General features: G+C 39.7%; 1 protein-coding gene across 2 annotated transcripts in view; it reads left to right on the top strand.

Annotated features, from left to right (window-relative positions):
• The first annotated feature begins 2,168 nt into the window (after positions 1–2,168).
• PEX7 (peroxisomal biogenesis factor 7) overlaps positions 2,169–21,006 on the top strand; it is a 50,424-nt gene continuing 31,586 nt past the window's right edge. The window contains exons 1-5 of one of the 2 annotated variants that reach the window (XM_040598066.1): positions 2,172–2,320; positions 3,480–3,537; positions 5,093–5,243; positions 11,331–11,408; positions 11,705–11,813. In XM_040598066.1, the coding sequence (XP_040454000.1) occupies positions 2,200–2,320; positions 3,480–3,537; positions 5,093–5,243; positions 11,331–11,408; positions 11,705–11,813 (517 nt within the window). In that variant the 5' untranslated portion in view covers positions 2,172–2,199. Of the gene's footprint in view, positions 2,321–3,479; positions 3,538–5,092; positions 5,244–11,330; positions 11,409–11,704; positions 11,814–21,006 lie in introns of both variants that reach the window. The other variant, XM_040598067.1, reaches the window with a different exon arrangement.

The following is a 21,006-nucleotide window of genomic DNA, read 5'->3' as shown; positions in this document are numbered from 1 at the left end:
AATTCAAGAAGCTGCCCAGAGGCTGAGTAGAAAATACAGTCAAGTTTAGTAGCTTTGTTGGGCCCTTCTCTCTTTGCTTGTAACATAGCTTCCATTTCTTTAGCTGTTATTCTCTCTACCTTGAAATCTTCCCATGCAAATACTTCCAATTGCTGTATTATTTTGCTTCCTACTTCTACATCTCTTCAAAACCTGAAACTCACAAGCTTGTCCGTGGGGGAAAGGAAAAAAAAAAAAAAGAGAGTGTTTTGAGAACTAGCCCTTCTCTCAGGACTTCCTTGTAACCTTTTATCCACTTCTTGATCTTTATGTCTTTGAAAATTCTTTTAATCGGTCTTTAAAACAAAGCTGGGCCACTGATAAGAACTACTTCCTGTTTGCATAACCTCTTTGTGGAATTTCACTCATTACAAAAGATCAACTAGATTTGAAAATGCACTTGATAAAACTTTTCCAGTACTCAGATACATCAGTGATAAATTGTCCATAGAGTAACTGGACTTCACTCCCAAACACCACCTCACAAATGGCTTTGTCCAGACTCACTCACTGCACTGCTATAGTGGCTATGTAACTTTTCAAATATTGTTATTGACATCCCAGTCACAAAAGGCAATTACTTTCAAAACACTTGCTCAGAAGTTTGGCTTGTACCTTGTATTTTGAAAAGATACGTTGATTTAAAAAGATTCCATAGAGGCTAAAATTGGTGGAATCTGGGCTGTAGCAGCCAATTTGGTAAGGTATTTTTGTCCCACAGTGATAAAATTGTATCTCATATAATGTCTGTCAATAAATTAAGCACATAAATTGGCAGTTGTGAGGCTTTGGGAGCTGCTGTGGTAATCCAAAGGATACATTAAATTGAGCTTCACTTGTACTGAATTTGGATTGATTTTATTCTAAAATCCTAGAGGCTGTTTGATAAACATATTTATTTTCATTTTCACCATGAGGTCAAAGAACAAGTCAAACTGCCTAATGCAGTGATCTGCATTTGAATGCCAGTTTAAGCAATTAAACATTTGTATGGCTTTACAATAGATTTTGTAGTCAAGGTTTAGTTTTAAATATGAGGCTGAGTAGCAGGAGTACGTAACTATCCTCCAAGCTCCATGATGTAACCTTGATTAAATAAACTAATTTGCCTTTGCTGTACCTTTGTAATGTGTAAAATAATACTTTTGCATTTTTATCTCTACACACATAGATGGGTCATTGTAACTGATTGGGCTATTCTGTGTCCAACTGGAATAATCTCTGTGTCTGTATTTTCAAGTCCTGTGTAGCACACACAGGATCAAATATAACAAAAGCTGCAGCTGCTGCTGCTATGCCAAAATACTTGGTTTTTTAACTCTCACACACATACACACACCCCTTCGTTTCAAAGGCAAAATTCTCACTGACTTCAGCAGAAGTTGTCATGGGTGTAAGCAAACTTGATTTTGTTCATAAAAGGATTTCCATAAAGCATAATTGCATCACAAGAAGAATGATAAAATATACAGATCTATTCAAGAGAAGAGAATGAAATAGCTTAAAAGGGCTGTTTAAAAAGGAAGGACAGGTAACACATACACGATGATTGAAAGATCTCATGTACTCGAGGCGATGCACACACAATGAGGTGATGTGTACCTTACATGGCAATTCAAACAACAGGTTGTCTTTGAAGTTTGGAAGTGATCCCAGTGGAAGGTGATTTTTTTGCATAGTTGTTTATCATGAGAAACAGGCAGCGAGTGTTTAGAGGCCTGGTCTGAGGCAGCGAGTGTTTAGAGGCCTGGTCTCAGCCCAATGACAAATCACACTGGGGTATGTATGAAAGCCTAACAATGTCAACTGATAAATTGCTCAGTAAGGCCCTCCTAAGCTTACAGCTTTCCTCTGAAGAGGACAAGGCTGCAAGGAGCAGAAAGCCACAGAGGCCCAAGGCTGCAGCTGACCAGAGTCGGTCAGGGCTGCCAGGAACTGCCAGTTCCCCTGGAGCCCAGGGTGGGCCCTGAGGCGGCCGCGGGCCCCTCTGCAGCCGGGCCCTCCACGCTGCAGCGCCTCGGGCCGCCCTCTGCCATCGCCAAAGATGGCGGCGGCGACGCCGCAGCTTCAGCACCGCCCGGCGGGCGTGGCGCTTCCGGCGGGGCCGCGCGCTGGGGGCGGCAGCTCCTCCGCGCCGCGGTCGGGGCCCGGTCGGGGGCCATGGGCACGGCGGGCGGCGGCGCCCTGCGGCTGCCCGGGCTGCACGGCTACGCGGCGGAGTTCTCGCCCTACTGGCCGGGGCGTGTGGCCTGCGCCGCCGCGCAGTACTACGGCATCGCAGGTGCGGGCGGGGCCTCCGCGGCGGGGCGCGGAGGGGGGTGGCCGTTCCCGGACGTTCCCGGTAGCGGCTCCTCATGGGGGCTCTGGAAATTGCCGTGTCCGCAACGGCAGCCGGCGTCTGTAAAAGCGTGCTGGGATTTCCCTTTCCGTTCCTTTTGTTTTGCTTTGGTATCAACGTGTATTTCTGCGGTGGGCGCGGGTGGCGGGGCTGCTGCTGGCCGCGGGGCGCTAGGACCCGCCGGGCGCACGGCGGTGTCTCACAGGGCCCTCGGGGGAGTGCTGGAATAGTGAAAATTTTAAGGGGGAAATACTTCCAGACGTTTCATCCACACCGCGTTCGTCTCTACTGTTGTATTTATTGTCGCCTCCGCCAAAGCAGCACTCCCCCGAGGGCCCTGTGAGACACCGCCGTGCGCCCGGCGGGTCGCGGCGCCCCGCGGCCAGCAGCAGCCCCGCCGCCCGCGCCCACCGCAGAAGTACAACGGTAGAGACGAACGCGGTGTGGATGAAACGTCTGAAAGTATTTTACCCTTAAAATTTTAACTGTTACAGCCTCAGTCACCGAGTGTCCAGCCGCGCCCCGGCGACCGGGTGGCCCCGTTAAGAGGCAAGCGGAGCTTCTCTCAGCCCTTCCAGTGGGAGCATTGCTCCTGAAAGCACTCGTTGAAAGTAAACTTTCTAAATGTGGAATTACTTTGCAAATATCCCGGTCATGTGGGTAAGCAGTACCCATGTGTGTTTTCTCAGAACTGAATGACTTATTTTTTTTGGTGAGCTGTAGTGCTGGATTCCGGGTGGGCAAAAGCATTACGCTGCTGTATCAGAGCGATGCCCAGGAACCCCGTGCTGCTCTGTCTGTAAGGTGAAGCTCATGGGGAAAACACGCTTTGATGCTTCATAAGCAAGCTGTTTCTTTTCTAGCCTCACATACGGGTATACTGGAGTTAAAAAAAAAAAAAAGGGGGGGGGGGGCAAAACACAATCTGATGTAAATTAATTACTGTTTAAAGAACATAAGACATTTATTTAAGCAACTAATTGGCCTCTTAAAGTTCAGATGCCCTTTGTATTTGCACACAGGAGCTACTTCAGAACCACAGTAGTTTCCTCTGGCACGGGGGAAACTAGTTGTGATGTTTTCTTTTATTTTGCTGGTTTAGGCTGTGGAACTTTGGCAGTGCTGGAACAAAATGAAGCCGAGATTGTTCTGCTCAGGAGGTAACGCAGGTTTATGCTTTATTTTTGCAGGAGAAAAACTTGCTGTGTAACTGTGAATACAAGACACAGCCCAAATATTTTGGGTTATTGTTAGCAATAAAACCCTATTGTATTCATGCTATAGTATCTACTGAATGCAGGTCTTTGTATTTACATACAAATAAATGTGTTTATATTTACACACAAATAATAGGTTTATATTGCATAGATTTTGTTACAGGAAGCAATCTGAATGGCACCCTTTCCATAGTGTAAAACATTTTATAGAAAACTGACAGTGTAAATTAAAAGCAGCTTCTCTGCCCTAACTTGAAATTAAAAGTTTTAGCTTTTTAGGATTAGTGCATTGCCACCTAAATTTATGCCCTTATGGTTGACTTATACTGAAAATAGAGCAGGAAGCTACGCAAAGCCATGGAAGTCCTTCCTAGGAGATTAGGTATTCTAAGGGTCTGAGAGGAGTTTGATTTGTGTTCTGGATGGGAGGAGGAGAAAGGTTAGGAAGGTGGGGTGGGGGTGGGTGTTTAATACTTCACCATCATTGACCTAGAATTTTTTTAAGAAACTTTTGAAACAACAATTATTTAGATTAAGAGGGCTGCACTAGAAGTGCTTAACAAATAGTTCATCATATTCAGAGAAACTTTTTAAAATTAAATTTAATTATAAAGCAAGATTCTTCAAAGCTTGTCAACACGCTGTTAGTTTTGCTAAGTGCTCTGGTTTAGTACTGTTCATTTCTATGTTTCCAGTGACTCCACTTAATTTGTGGTAGAAGGTCCTGTAACTGCCTGAGCCAGAAGCTGTGTCATGTTCTCCACCAAAATAAAGTGTTCTTTGTATGTGTTTTTCCCTCATCATTACTGCAGGGTGCCATGAAGTTTAACCTGAACTTAGCTAAACCTTCAGTGAAAAGAGGGTAAATAAATGAAATAAATTCATATTTACCATGAGATAACAGCACGGTCATTGATAGTTGTTGCAGAGCAACAAATACGCAGTACCAGATCCCATATGATGAATCTGTAGTGTGTTAAAAGCCCTTTTAAGGGAGTGAAGAGATCTTTAGTATGTTCATGACTGCCTTTTAGTTGTTTTTTCAGTGTGTCTTAGCTTCCTAATGGTAGTGTGAACTGGATAGAGCTCTCCCAACATAGCCAGTTTAATTTCTTTATTTGCCACAGTTGTTACAGACAAAGGGCTCCTACTCCAGTAGCAACATCCTGGAGAAACTGTAGATCAGAGTGAGATGTGGTACCTCTGCCTCTGTTTGCCGGGCAAGTTTAAGACTGAAATCAGATTTCATACTCTGTATGGCAGGCCCTTGGCTCATTTATGCTTTAACTTAATCAGCCTATTCTAGCATACAGTTGTAAAAGTTGACATTATAACAAGTAAGTTACTTGTAAGGAGATTTACTGGAAACTCAAATATATAAAAATGCTGGTTAGAATGGTAAAGAGGGTGATTTAAAGAAAAAGTCTTTGCATGTAACTAGTTCAGACTTCGATGTCGTGCTTTCTCACGGACAAATACCTTCATTGTTCTGATTTAGTTTTGACTGGAATGATGGCCTGTTTGATGTGACCTGGAGTGAGAATAATGAACATGTGTTGATCACTTCTAGCGGAGATGGATCTCTGCAAATCTGGGATACAGCTAAAACAAAAGGTCCACTGCAAGTCTATAAAGAGCACACTCAGGAGGTAAACCAGGCAAACTTGAAAAATTTAATGAACTACCTGATGTTTGAATTATTAGAAGATTTATTTGTGGACTTATAATCAAAGGCAGGGTTTCTTGTCTAACTTTGGGTCCATGGTTTGAATTTATAACAACATTATTTTGCATATGAAGTGAATGTTGTACATATTTGTATATACAATGTAATAGGTAACACTTAATTACATAAATCCAACATATTCAGAAATAGGGTTTGTAGCTTCTTATAGGCTAAGTAATCATTGTGTTGTATGAAAGTACTGCAGTTTGAGAGCGTTATTGGATAGGTCTAAATCAGACAGCTGATGTATGTAGCAGTGTTATCCTTGAGGATCTAGAGTGACACACATTATGCAGATCCTTAGAACTTCTTTTGTATAGAAACTGCTTATCCTTTTCCGTCCTAGCATCTGTGAGGTCCCACTCAAATAACGGTAGTCAAATATTGGGACAGCATGTATTTTTTTAGCCTTGGTTTGGTACTGTTGCATTTGATTTTCTTAAAATTACTGTTAAAATCTTAAAATTTTTGAAAGTTTCTGTATGTGGTGCAAGATGGGTAGAGAAAAATGTTATATTCACGTTCATAAATGTATTTGCATACTTTTAAGGACACCTATACTTTAGTATATTTATCTTCCCTCAAGTGATTTTTCTAGCCTTTTTTTTTTCCCCACACTTTCCTTCTAACTCTCCACTCACTTCTGTCATCTTTGAATTTAGCTGCAATCAGTTTTACCCTGGATTGTTGACACTTTATCTAAATTACATAAATATTAATTTATGTGCATCCTAGTGGATGTGCAGTCAATAAAAAAATCCAGTTTTGTATCCACAAAGGTGTCAAGATTTTTTCAGATATGAAGCACAAAGCTAAAAGCTGAGTGACTGCAGTTACATGACAGTCCATCTTCTGTACCTTATTTCTTTGTAATTTTGCTACTTTGGTTTAATACATGTACTATGTAAATAAATAGTTTTGAGATATGCGTTTGTAGTTGTGATCAGGACTTTATGATAATGTTCAAAGACTGATCGTAGTAACAGAAAAGTGTAGGCAAAGCATAATATCAAGGGGGGGGAGGTTGTTCATAAGTTTATTTTGGTTCTGCCACACCATCTGTTGTTTGTGAAGTAAACATTTCCATGTCCAATTCTTAATTTAGCACATAGCATGGGGAGGTGGAAGCATTCAACCATGAGTTAGAAAGACAGTATAGGAAACATGGGCTGGGTGTTTATTGTGGGATATGAAATGTTTGTATTGATTCCTTATAAACATGCATTAAGAGGATAAGTCTCAGAGGGAATATACCTAATAGTTTGTGGTAAACACTGGCAGACAGTGCTGTTTAAAATGATTGACTACTTTCCTAATCCTTAATCCCTGTCTGACATTTCTAATAACAATTTTGTCACTGCATTTTATAATATTTCTAATGCAGGATTGACAGGGATCTGTTTCTTGTTTTCTAAATGAGATCGTTGTCCCTCCTCAAAAAGAATGTGCATTTTTAATTTAAAAGCACATCTCTGTTATCAAAGGACAATGTTTATTCCAGCACTAACCAGCTGCTGAATCTTGTGAATAAATGAGTCTCATTTAGTTTGATTTTGATGAAGTCTCACTGGAACGTGAGACAACAGAATGCTTGAATTAAATTTGTCTTGTAAAGTGAGCCTGAACATTTATTTTGAAGTATTTTTTATGTTTTTACATCTTTTTTTTCATCATCTTTTCATCTTGCCTGAGGCATTTTTTTTCTGCTGTTCAGGCATAAACGAATATTAATGCATTTTATGATTGAAGATAAAGCACTAAAAGATTAACAGCTAAGATTTATGCTGTGTTATTGATCTTTCTCAGTTGGTCAACACAGCTTGTATTGAAATGTCTGTAAATGTATGTTGGATGATATATTGAAAAGGAAAGAACAGAAGCAAACCTTACTTGGTTCTCCACGCCTTCTGCTTTTCATTCTCTTCTCATTACCTGGACCTGTCACATGCTGAATGGAAAATAGCTCTTGCTTTTTATGAGCCTGTTGTCTGTTCTATTTGTAATTCTTGCCTGAAGGAGAATTTGCCCATGTCCCGCTGCCTGTGATGCAGCAGAGTGCTGGGCAGTCCTAACCATGTCTGCCATATGTACACAAATGCACGTCACAACACGTATCCAGCAGGTCTATGTGCTGATGTCTTGTAAGTGAGCTGTAAGCCATACACGTGCTTTGCCTTATCTGTGCAGTAGATCTCATTCATACCAAATATGTGAGGCTAGGTGAATTGTGGGACACAGTTGCATGTTTCTTAGATATATTTCTTTCTGGAAAATCTTGGACATGAATATGAGAGCCAAACACTTCAACTGAGCTGACTTCATAGGGCTGTTGTGTGAAAGACATGTTCTGCGTAATGATACGTTTAGAGGCATTTCCAAACAGGAGCAGCTTAGGAGTTGAACATAGGTCATCCCGCAAATTCAGGTGTAAGGAGAGGAGAAAGGCTAAAGTCTGTGAGGAGCTTGGGAGCCACTTTGGAGAACTGTGATGTTTTCCGTTCTTAAAACATGAGTGGGTGCTTGTGTGGCTCCTTTGTTATTATTTTAATATGAGGAGTCAGGTTGAAAGGGAGCATGTTTTAATAAGCTGTAGTACTTGTAGGTAGCTGACAAAAGTGGAAAAATAAAGACATAAAGGCATGATTTGGGAAAACAAAATATTCACCTTTTTGTTTGTTATTTGGCTTTTGTCAAGTATTGTCTGAATGTCTTGTACATTTAGATCAGGGGTCCTCAATCTACGGCCCATGGGCTGGATACGGCCCCCAGGGTCCCCAATCCGGCCCCCGGTATTTACAGACCCCCCTGCCGGGGGTTGGGGGGGAACCAAGCAGCCGCAGATGGCTGCCTGCCACTGCATCCCCGCGCCGGCCCCTGGTTAAACAGTTTGAGGACCCCTGATTTAGAAGATAAACTCCTCAAGGAAGGGAGCTAGCACAAAATGGTGCTAGAACAATATGCCTTTCAGTATATGGGACGTAGGACACTGTAAAATTGAAAAAAAAAAAAAAAGTTGCAGATAAAACTTCGGTGTTCTGTGGGCAGTGGTTGCCTTCCACTAATTGGAAATAAGAAAACAGATGAAAACCAGTGAATTTAAGCTGGATCTAGCATAAATTGAAATATTTTTGGGAAGGAAAATGCTCAGGAGTAGCTAAGTGATACCTTGATTTCCTTTCTTATATAAGGCACTCTCCATAGAAGACTTTGGTTTGGCTGGATTTTCTTTTTCCAGTCCAGCTTCTCTGCTTTTTTGTCTGGTGACAAAGGTCCAAACATTTTCACTTTCAGAACAGGGTTGCTGTTGTTTAACACAAATTCCAGCTATCCAACACAAACACAGCAACTAATATGTTGACTCACAGATTAGATCCAGTGCTGTGCTAGAACTAGATTGTCCCAGCTGGAGTGCAAATCCCCAGTGGTTAGTGGCCTGACTGTTGAGAGTGGTGCCACATACCACTGGTGGGATGTGCCCACGTTTCTGAGAGGTATCATGGGAGGTCTGATTGGGTCAGGAAGTCAAGCAAATAAACTGTTTCAGCTAATATTTATTCACCTTAGCACTGAAATGGTTCAAGTCCATCTGCAGCTTATTGAGCCATTTTGGTGTGAGGTAAAATAAGAACAGAATGCATCTTCCGTCATGTAGATGAAGATACAGTACATTTGAAGATGGAAGTTGTGTGTGTTCTTGAGACTTTCAGATTTGAAGTCATTTGAAGAACTACCTTATAGAGTGGGTTTTTTTTCTGAGGCAGCAGAGCTCAAAAATCAGCAGTAAAGGATGCAGTCGAGGTGTTCTCTGTGAAGGTGGGGACCCATTATAGAATTAACTATCAGAGAAGAGGGAACTTATTTCTATCATCTTTGCAAAGTTGTGGCAGATTGGTGAAGTTCCCACTGACGGGAAAAGGGGAAACATAACCTCCGTTTTTAAAAACGGAAAGAAGGAGGACCTGGGGAACCACAGGCAAGTCAACCTTACCTCTGTGCCCAGCAAGATCATGAAGTAGATCCTCCTGGAAACTATGCTAAGACACATCAAAAATAGGGAAGTGACTTGTGACAACCAGCATGGCTTCACTAAGGGCAAATCGGTCCTGACAAATTTGGTGGCCTTCTACGACGGGGTTACAGTGTATGTTGGTGGATAAGGGAAGAGCAGCTGATACCATCTCTCTGGACCTGTGCAATATATCTGACGCCGTCCTGCACAACATCCTTGTCTTTAAACTGGAAAGACATGGATGTGATGGATGGACCACTTGGTGGATAAGGAATTGTCCAGATGGTCACATCAAAGAGTTGCAGTCAACGGCTTGATGTTCGAGTGGAGATGAGTGTCAAGTGGCATTCCTCGGGGGTTATTATTGGGACCAGCGCTGTTTAATGTCTTTGTTGATGACGTGAATAGTGGGATTGAGTGCACCTTCAGGAAGTTTGCTGATGACCCCAAGTGGTGTGGCCAATATACTGGAGGGCAGGGATGCCATCCAGAGGGACCTTGACAGGCTTGAGAGGTTGGCCCATGCAAACCTCATGAAGTTCAACAAGACCAAGTGCAAGGTCCTGCATGTGGGTCAGGGCAATCTGAAGCACGATTACAAACTGGGTGGAAAATGGATTGAGAGCAGCCCTGAGGAGAAGGACTTGGCGGTGTTGGTTGGTGAGAAGCTCAGCATGACCTGGCAACGTGCGCTTGCAGCCCAGGAAGCCAAACATGTGCTGGGCTGCATCAACAGGAGTGTGGCCAGCAGACCAGGGGAGGCGATTCTCCCCCTCTACTCCACTCTCATGAGACCCCGCCTGGAGTGCTGCGTTCAACTCTGGGGACCCCAGTGTAAGGAGGACATGGACCTGCTGGAGGCAGTCCAGAGGAAGGCTGCAAAGATGATCAGAGGGCTGTAGCCCCTCTCCTATGAAGACAGGCTGAGAGAGCTGGGGTTGTTCAGCCTGGAGAAGAGAAGGCTCTGGGGGGACCTTATAGCAGCCTGCCAGTGCCTAAAGGGGGGCTACAGGAAAGCTGGGGAGGGACCTTTCACAAGGGCATGTATGTAGGGATAGGACAAGGGGGAATGGCTTTAAGCTGAAAAAGGGAGGTTTAGATTAGCTATAAGGAAGAAATTCTTCAATGTGAGGGTGGTGAGGCACTGGAAGGGGTTGCGCAGAGAAGCTGTGGATGCCCCATCCCTGGAAGTGTCCAAGGCCAGGCTGGATGGGGCTTTGAGCAACCTGGTCTAGTGGAAGGTGTCCCTGCCTATGGTGGGGGGTTGGAACTAGATGATCTTTAAGGTCCCTTTCATCCCAAACCATTCTGTGATTCTATGATTCCAGCTGTACAGGTAAAAGCAATTTCTTAAAAGCTGAAATGATGAGTCATGATGGAAGTTGGGGGTTTTATTTTTTCTTATTTTATTTTTTTGAGGTAATTTGTTTGAATGGTAAAAAAGTGTCACAGAACCCAGGAAAGATGAAAATCAGGGGTATTTTTTGACATGTATTTCTTATGAGAATTAGATATCATAAAAACATATTTACTGTTAGTTAGCTAAAACCTGAAAGTCAACTCTATAGTCAGCTCTGAAGAGAGATGGCATTTACATTGCTAGGAATTAAAAATTGTAGAAGTTTGAATAAAACTGTTTCATAGATAAGAAATCAGTCTGAAATGACTTTTCACAGTGGCAGAAACTTGTAGTGATGGTGGGTCTATGTGGATTTTGTTAGAACTTTTCTTTTTCCTTTCAACATTTTGGCCCTTCTTTATTTCTCTGGATATTTTTCTGAGCCTGCATTTACCTTTAATGCCAGACTGAGATGTTAAGTTCAATTTTTGTTCAGGTGTTGGCATTGTTGGCAGCTTTGTGGTGCTTGACTGGTGTGTTTCTTTTAGCTGATTATGATACAATCTGCAAATGCAAGTGTATATCGTGAAACTTTGGCTAACTAGAGTTTCAGACTTCTGTTCTAATGCTCTTTCTAAACTAGGCTGTTGTATCATTTATAGGTATTTAGTGTTGACTGGAGCCAAACTAGAGGAGAACAGCTAGTGGTGTCTGGTTCATGTGATCAAACAGCCAAGCTGGTATGTTGATTTTCTGCTGAAGGTGAAAAATGCAGTTTGTTTTGGATCTGATAGTTCTTTGTGTTAAGAACAGCATTGATTCACTTTTCATTTTTACACTGAGACTGAAATTCTGTTTTAACTGAGATACTGCTTTATCCCACAGTTGATATCAGTTCAAGCATACAAATGCTTTTCATGATACATGGTAAAAAGTTCATTTAGTCCTTTTTGTATGTATAAAGCATTTTTAATGTATGAAACTTTCCTTTCTTATTGAATGTGTACTTCAACAGTTTTCTTTTTACTTTATTCAGTGGGATCCAGCTGTGGGGAAGTCATTATGCACTTTTAAAGGCCACGAAGCGGTCATTTACAGCACTATATGGTCTCCACACATCCCAGGTTGTTTTGCATCTGCCTCAGGTAAACATGATGGTAAAGAGATTCTCAGAACAAAAGAACCCAACCTTAATGTTATTAGGTTAGTTCAGCATTTTGTCCAGCAGATGGCAGTGTGTGTCATACATATAAATGGAAGAAGACAAGATAAATTTATTGCTGTGGCTGGATTTGTAGGTTCTGTATGATCTGTAAATCATCCTGTTGGCCATTTAAACAGGGATCGGCAGTTTTCTAGCAGTTACTTCAGTTACCTTGTGGCAATTTTTTCTGTTATTTTATGTAGCTCTGTTCCATTCACCTTGCTTTTGTTATTGACCACTAAATCATGTTATATGCTTTATTTTGTGTTCTGGCTTACATATTTTTTTTTTTCAAAATATCTCAAGTGTCAGTAGACTGTTAGCTCTGTGAGTAACATAGCCAGTTCCCACTGAACTGTTTTAAGGACTACTGGAGATCTCTGTGCCTTGTTTTTTTGGGAAAGGTAATCATCAATTTTGCTTTTCTGCTTTGGCCAGTGCTATGAATTTTGCTGGTCAATACAATCATAATTGAGTTGGGTGTACCTGAGGCAAAGAGACTGTATGGCAAGATGGCAGTGTTTTACAAACACTGCTCCTGCTTCAGAGACACAAGGAGAACTCTGGAGTGAGACCTCGAGCCTTACTGCTGACTTAGCTGGGCAAAGGGTGCTGTGAGCCATGGAGTTTGCTTGGGAAAGAGGGGCAGTAAGACACTACCTTAATGCAAATATTGGTAGATTAACTTCAGTGGCTTAGATTTCTCTGATTTCAAGTCTGTTAGACCTTTGTACTTGTTTAATTAGAAATTGTTCAGCTCTTATATCAAGAGTGTAAGCAAGGATAAATACGTTTTCCTGTTACTGAAGTTAAAGAGAGACAAGGAGTACACACAGGTACTGGCCGTCATCGTCTTCTATGGGAAGTTTGATGAGAAAGTGCATATGGCTTTCATAAAATTTGAGTCTGGCTATTTCCATCTGACTCTGCTTGCAGGGTTGAACTAGAATGACTAACAAGTTACATGTATTTGTAGTGCTTGGAAGCCAGATGCTGGAGCATAGATATTTTCAACTTATTTAAAGATTCATTGAGGTACGCTTAGTGAGATACCTATCTAATAGGATCTGAGAAGCTTACAGGATTGGGTCCTGTATGCTGTTTGAACAATTGTACTGAAAAGCAACTATATACTACAAAAATACCAGCTAACTACTATTTGGTTAAAGGTAAGTGGAGAAAACAGTGCTTAGTGTTTTTAGCAAATTCTAGGTGTTATGATGGTCTCTTTAAAGTCCTGCTCAGAAGCCTCCCCTCCATGGTAGTCTTACTCATACAAAATTTCTGACAATCTGGGTGAACAAAAGAGCTTTACTGATCCAGCTAGTTATTTCAAATTTGATCCTCTAGAGTATGAAGCCAAATTATCTTCTAATACATTGGCACTTGAACAATTTTGGGAAACATTGATTGTTAGATGCTGTATGTAGTGGTATATACATTGGGTACAGCAGCATACACTTGATCTGTTTTTTGAGTGACTTGGTGCAGTTGTTGGAAATTTTGACTAAAACTCTAAAGACTTCCTATTTTGTGAATTTTACTTTGATTATTGAAAGGGACTAACATATATTGCTGGAGCCTGAAGCTAGTTGCAGTCAGTTTTCACCAATTGATGACTCCATAGTATTTTACAGGGAAAAAAAAACATGCACAAAAGATGCACAGTATTTTTGTTCTCTAAATACTACTTAAGTGTGAAATAAAATCCCATAGTGTAATGCTAGGTGTAAAATCATTAGCTAAGAGAAAATAAAGTCTTCAGAATGATGGTGAACTGTCTTATGGTTTCCGAAATAAAACATCTCCTGTGCTTCTAAATAAAATAACTTAAAAACAAAGGCCTTGCATAGAAGTCATGACATGCAGATGTGGAAAATGTTTCTTATTTGCTTTTGGTTTTAGTTTCCATTGGAATTTTTCTGTAGTTTGATTAGATTCCTTCACTGCAGAAATTATATACTGGAAGTTTTTTCTTTGATCAGCAGGACTGTGGGTAGTAGAAGTACTCATGACCCTCTAGCTCTGGGTATAAATGCCATTTCCTTATAGTAAGAAAGGTGTATCAGATGGTTTATGTTCAGAGCGTTTACTTCACTGTTTAGTGTTTAATGGCATTCTACTCTGTCAGTCAAGATATGTGATGAAAGTGAAGTGGAACTGTTCAGAATGCTGGACCTCACTTGAAACTTGCCACGGTCCACATACTTTAAGCAGGAGAGAAAATGATGGAACAGAAAGCTTAATTTCACTGATGACTCATCTATTGAGCTGAAGTTGGAGCTGGAGAAAAACTGCAATCTCAACATGGTAACATTGTGTCGAATGTGCAGCTGTTCCCTTTGATACACTTGCTGGAAGGGTTTACCCTCTTTTTTGTTTGTTTGTTTTCTGGTCGCTTTTGCAACTTTGTCTTGTCTTGAAAATTAGTAACTGAAACTGAGTCGGTAAGGAAACTTCTTGTACTTCTTTTCATCTCCCTTGTTTTTTTTTAACTTTTTAAACCAATAGCTTTTTGAAGAGTATTGAAACATTCTCTTGAAGAAGGCTGCGCAGCATTAGGCGTGTAGAGTGTGTGTGTATGTGTGTTCTTTCTCGCCCCTCCTGTCGCCTTTCTTTCATTCCACCTCACACATACTTACAACCACGGGCTTATTTATATCTTAATAATATAAACTCTTAGCACTTCAGACCAGAAATGAACTGTTTCTTGTTGTAGCATCTTCAGTTTTGCATGTGTTAGTAAAATAAGTTAGGTATGTTGTTAACCATAGATTAAAAAAAAATATTGGTCTTGAAATGCTTCCAATTTACCTGAATTTAAGTGAAGCAATGCATGAGGGTTTTAAATTATTTTTTTTAGTAGTATTATTTCAAAGAAAATAAGCAAGAGAGACAGAGGTTTAGGATGCTATGCATGCTTCAGCCTTGCCCTTTTCCTGCCTTTATTTGAATCCACATAGATGCTAGCAGAGGTTTAATTTCCACTTAACTGATCAGTTTGTGAATACTGAAAACAGAAAACCAAACACAACTGCAAGCCACAGTAAAACAGCTGCTCAGAAGGACCATTATGTACCTAGACAACTTTTGCCTGAAGCTAATTGGGTTAAATCTTTGCTTTTGGAAAATTACTTTCTTACACTATTATGAGACTAGAAAAAGAATATCAGTGAAGAAAATGAGAAACCTAAGACTGCAATATAAAGCAGTTGAAAAAAGATTTGATACTAATTGTACTTCTTTTACTTCATTAACTCTCCAGTCTGAATACATACAGGAAAACGAAGTTTGTCTGTAGTAGACAATAAAAAGCAGTTAACTTACAGAAGATAAATATGTCTGATGCATCAGTTAAATTAGCTTTTATTCAGCATCTAATACCCTTCCATTTAACATTTACAGGCATGTGTGAGGTACTTTACAATGCTGTAGTTTTCATGTACAATCATTTGTACTCTCAAAAAGCAAGTAAATGGCTTATCTTTTTTGTTTGAAATTGGGAGTTCATAGTAACAGAAAAAATGGTTAATTCTGTATGTGTAAATAACAGCTGTTGTGATGTCAGTAATGATTTCTGAGCTGATAAGATAAGCAGGATGTTCAGGTGTACGTGTGGCACTAAACCAGAGTCCTGGCAAATGTCTGCCTTACACTGAAAAAACAGTGATGTGGAAAATGTCGTTAAAGCAATGACATAAATGTTTAACAGCATTTTCATGGCTAAAAGGATTTAATGAGTCATTGTGTCATTTGCCCAAACGTCTCTCTTTTTTCTTTCTTTTTTTTTTTTTAACCCAGAGAGCACATTGGTGAGAAGCACATAAAGTGCCACATGCACACAACATTAGTATATAGGCAACATAAAGCAGTTCTATGAAATTGTTTTCCATGAGTGTGGAGCAGTAGGCCTTACTTTGTCCTGTGGTTTATATAAAAAGCGTCCATTATAATATCAACTGTATTTATTGCCCTTTAAATTTAACAGTGGGAAGTAACTAATGAGTACCATTTTACCCTAATCTGTGTAACTGCAGTATTCTTTGATACAGATATGACAATGGCAAATAAAAATATGAGTGGTTTGGATTTGGCAAAGCCCAGATTTAGAATAACTGCTAACTTTTATCTGAGCTACGGGAACTCAGTTTTAATGCCGCATTCATTTTTAAATCATTACCACACTCTTTAAGTTGGCTGGTTAGGGCACATGCATAGTTTTCATAACATCTTAAATAAATAATGAATACGGGGGAAAAGTGTTTTTTAAATCTGGCGAGATAATGTCTGTTTTCATCAGTATTTAGGTCAATTAATTGTATTCTTTGCTCAAAGACTTATTTTTCAGACTGAAAGCCCAGGGCAAAAAATTTTCTCGTACAACAACAAGATGTGATCGTTTCTGGAAATTTTTTATTATGTTGACAAAAGTGTTGGGGAACTGTAGCTTTGGTGGTTTACAAACGAACTTGTAAATCCAGCCTCCACTCTTTGTAATCCCTTGCATTCATTGCTAGACTTTAAGGTTAGAAGTAAAAAACGTTGTTGATCTCATATTCTGTTTTATTGCCAGCCCTGACATAGTGAGTTGATTTTTAAAAAGTTTGTCTTCTTGCCTAGTGGTCTTAGTGACAAATGTGTGTAGTTAAGGGGTTGTCAAGCTGTAGTTTCATAAATCAGGCTGGCATGTAGTCTTGGCACACCTTTTTGTGTTTGGGATCCAAATTGTGAAAGAAAACTAAAAATGAACAAATTATTTGGCATGAAATAATGAGCTGGGGAAGGTGTACATTTACTAAGAGGATGGTTACTGAATTAGTTGGAATAGCCTTGAGTGCAGCTCCTCAAAAAAGAGGTGTTTTCCATGTGTAAGTTATTGGACCAAATCTGGGGTTGTCTGTTCTTTGGCTTCAGCTTTCTAAAGCTTCAGCTTACATTCCTGCTTCAAAAGTAGCACAGAGCAAAACAAAGAGCAGTTGGGGAGTGGAGCTCCATCCATCCAACATACATCCAAAGATGTTTGTGTGTGTTCAGGTTCCAAAAAACCTGCAGGAAATAATTTTCTGTTCTTCTATGACAGTCATGGATTTCAAAACACTTCACTAGAGATTTATATTCCATTAGCTTGTGTGGTGTGGGTCCAACTCTTTGCTTCTTACAAGTTCTTTGCTGGTTGCTTGTTTGTTGAATGTGCTAGAAGAAACGCCATCATGAACAAGGTTCAAGGCTTTGCACAAGTTGGTCATTTTTGGAATACAAATCCTCAAGGGATAAAAGAGTAAGAGGCTTCAATTTAGTGCATTGTACAAATTGTACAAATTGAGTATCTAGAGAGCAAACTGAATACACGCTTACTGTGTTTTGTTGCAGTTTAGCTAAACTGATGTTTATGCTAGAAGGTATTAAAATATAATTGACTTGCTTACTTTGTTGTGTCACATCTGTGTAATGAAGTCAGGTGGGCATTTTCATTTGCAATCTATTGCTTCAAGACATACCAGCACAGTGGAGAATTCATCCAAGTCTTGTGCTCAGTAAGCTTTGCTAAGTCGTCCTCTGATGTGCAAGCTGAAATATTTCTCAGGAAATGAGTTTAGCCCTCAATTTATAGTATATGCTAACCATAGTAAAGTATTGTATGCAGCACATGCTAGAATATAAAGCACTTTTTATATTAGAATCTTGCATTGTGAAATAATGATTAAGTGTTAAGAAGGAAAATGCATTCACAGGTTTTTACAGTGAATTAATAGGTTCTGGGTCATTTGGTTTGGACTTAAGTATCTAGCCAATATTGCCATTTGCTGAAAAATCATTTAATAGTAAGTCATAAGTTAAGTCAATATTGAAATAAATATTTGGACCCAAGATTTATGTTTAATCATCTTGGAAAACACTGAAAGAAGTTTTCACTGATGTTTTTTTTTTAATTATTATTTTCTTAAAACGATTTACTCCTTTCAGAAAAAAGATTCTATTGAGGTCTTCTCAGAAATAATTTAAAGCTCTTTGGTTTCTTAGCTTTACAGCGTTTTGTATCAGACCAAAAACTTACCAGTTGCGAAGTATGTTTCCACTGGCAGTTATGTTTATTTGCTATCTAGGTTGTGCTACGTGGAAGTAGATTTTGTGCATTCAGTAGAGTCCTGTTGAATGATTTAAATAAAGCTGCTATTCATGTCACTATTTCTGTCGCTTTGTGTGGAATCTCATGAGCTTTATTAATCCTGCTCTAGGTTCGCTTCTGCTGTTGCCGTGGTTTAACTCCCGCTGGCAACTAAGCCCCACGCAGCCACTTGCTCAGTCCCCCCTCAGTGGGACTGGGGAGAGAATCGGAAGAGTAAAAGTGAGAAGACTCAGGGGTTGAGATAAAGACAGTTTAATAAATAAAGCAAAGGCCACACATGCAAGCAAGCAAAACAAGGAATTCATTCACCATTTTGCATGGGTAGGCAGGTGCTCAGCCGTCCCCAGGACAGCAGGGCTCCGTCGCGTGTAGCAGTTGCTTGGGAAGACAAACACCATGACTCCAAACATCCTTCCTTCCTCCTTCCCCCAGCTTTATATGCTGAGCATGACGTCATATAGTATGGAATACCCTTTTGGCCAGTTGGGGCCAGCTGTCCCAGCTGTGTCCCCTCCCAGCTTCTTTTGCACCCCCAGCCTGCTTGCTGGCAGGGCAGCAAGAGAAGTTGAAAAGTCCTTGACTTAGTGTAAGCACTGCTCAGCAACAACTAAAGCACCAGTGTGTTATCAATGTTATTCTCATCCTAAATCTGAAACACAGCACTGTACCAGCTACTAGGAAGAAAATTAACTTTCTCCCAGCCAGAACCAGGACAAGTATCTATGACAGAAACAGCATGATTGTTTTAACATGCCTAAAAAGATGGGTTTTGAGAGTCATTAGATTTGGGTTCTGTTCTTATTCTCCCACATTTTCTATGTCATTCTGGCTAAATAATTTAGTCTGGTTTAGTATTTAAAAATACATACAAGTAAGCAAATAATGTTAACTTGTAATCGCTTAATGGCACTGCAGAAGTACTTACTTTAATTGAGATTTCATTGACTTTTTACAAGGGCATGTAATGATAGGATAAGGGGGAATGGCTTGTAACTGAAAGAGGGTAGATTTAGATTGGCTATAAGGAAGAAATTCTCTACTGTGAGGCTGGTGAGGTGCTGGAAGGGGTTGCCCCGAGAAGCTGTGGATGCCCCATCCCTGGAAGTGCCCAAGGCCAGGCTGGATGGGGCTTTGAGCAACCTGGTCTAGTGGAAGGTGTCCCTGCCCATGGTGGGGGGTTGGAACTAGAATATCTTCAAGGTCCCTTCCAACCCAAACCATTTTATGTTGTTACACCTTATATTCCAATACTTCTGTCCCTTATGCTGAATTCTTTTCCTACAGTAAATTAAATATATGTTTTTTGGTGGGTTTTTTCCTCTTCATAAGAGAACAGTGTCAGAAAATAAGATTTCTTGCTTTAGAACTTAAAAAAATTAATCTGATTTTTTTAGAAGTAAAACTTTGAGCTAACTACTTTACTTTAGTTCTTGAAAAACATTGTATCTGTCCTGGTTAGAATCCTTTTTGCCTTCAGATAGTGTTTAAGGTTTCTTGAGTTTTTAATGATCTCCCAAATACCTAGCTGTTTTTTATAGTTAATGTTTTACCTCTGCACTATTTGGCAATGATTGCTTAGGTGGTCCTTATCACAGGACTTAGGAGATTATCATTTATGGATTTGGGTAAAATACATCTGTGATTAAAAAACCAGTGTAAAACCTACATGAAATTTAAATCTTAAATAAACTGTATCTTTTCACTGTCATACATTGTGATTCACATTAGTGGTCTTTATCCCATGTACGGGGATGATGTACTTGTAGATTAGCATCTCTTTCAAAAATTTTGAATAGATGAGTATATATTGTGTAGTTCTATTGATTCGTCCAAGATTTCACAAATATTCATTAAAATGAAAGAAAGCAAGTACAATATACAAACAAATCTGGAATCGTAATTATCTAACAGACCAGCAAAAATCTGTTGCCATAGAGAAATTGCTTCTTACAAAAATAGAAATATTTTGTGGGGGAAATGTTGGCCACTTTTTTTGGTTGCTTACTTTGGTATGCAAACTGGCAGTAGCTGTTAGTGAATATGATTGTACTAGGTGTGCTTTAGTTGTACTTTCTATTATTATTATCCTGCTTCTGCTTTGCCATATGGAAGAAATGTATCCTTTGAAGTGCAGGTTTGAAGGAATCATGGAAATTCCAAAATTTTTTACAGCAATTTTTGTTGAAAAGAAATATAAATATATATAGTGAGGTCATAGAAAGATGTTTGAGGTAAAAATAAAGTTTGTTAAAATGTGTGTCAAGATTACACTTGTTTAGCTTATCAGCCTCTTTTTTTCTTTTTAATTAATCTGATTCTTCAGCTAACTTAAATGGACAAATTGGATTTGCCTTTGGCTTTAATTCAGCCTGTTCTGTTCACAGAAAGGCTCACTTGCATGTTATGTTATTGCATTAAAAACATTTCACAAATAGTGCCAGCCGGAATTAATGACAGCTAAGTCTAGCATTTTCAAATAAATAAAAATAATAATAAAAAGGGAAAATAATTCTTTTTCTTGTGCATCAGCATTTTCTATTAAAAAAGACATAATTGGAGCAATTGTATATTTAGTGTCGAAATTGTTATTGGCTGAGGAACTTACTTTTCCAAACGTTTTTGGCCCTCATAATGCTACTGTGGCCCATCTCTGTAGCAGTTCATTCTAGTTCACCTGGATTTATATATTTATTTGCTTAGGAAAAATGGTCCTGTCTACAGTGAAATACGTGTTTCCCCTTCAAATCTTGTGTTATCTGATGAAATTAAAATAAAAGCTTTTTAAGAAGTCCATTATAATAGCTCAGAAAGACTTAAGACTCAAACTGAAATCTGTCCTCCGCAGGCAAGCAGATAACAAGACTAATGGTGGGTGGATGAGCATACTACCCTTTTCTTGCCAAGACCCTGCTGGTTATGTTCCTTCCTCTCCATATGTTGGCCTGTTTTTATAAGCACTTTAGTGATGTCTGGGGCTTCAGCTGACTGCAGGGTGTCATTTTCAGGA

Source organism: Falco naumanni, chromosome 6 (assembly GCF_017639655.2).
Source record: "Falco naumanni isolate bFalNau1 chromosome 6, bFalNau1.pat, whole genome shotgun sequence".
Classification (NCBI taxonomy): Eukaryota; Metazoa; Chordata; class Aves; order Falconiformes; family Falconidae; genus Falco; species Falco naumanni.
Note: the sequence above shows the minus strand (reverse complement) of the source record. Positions and strands in the feature narration are given on the sequence as shown.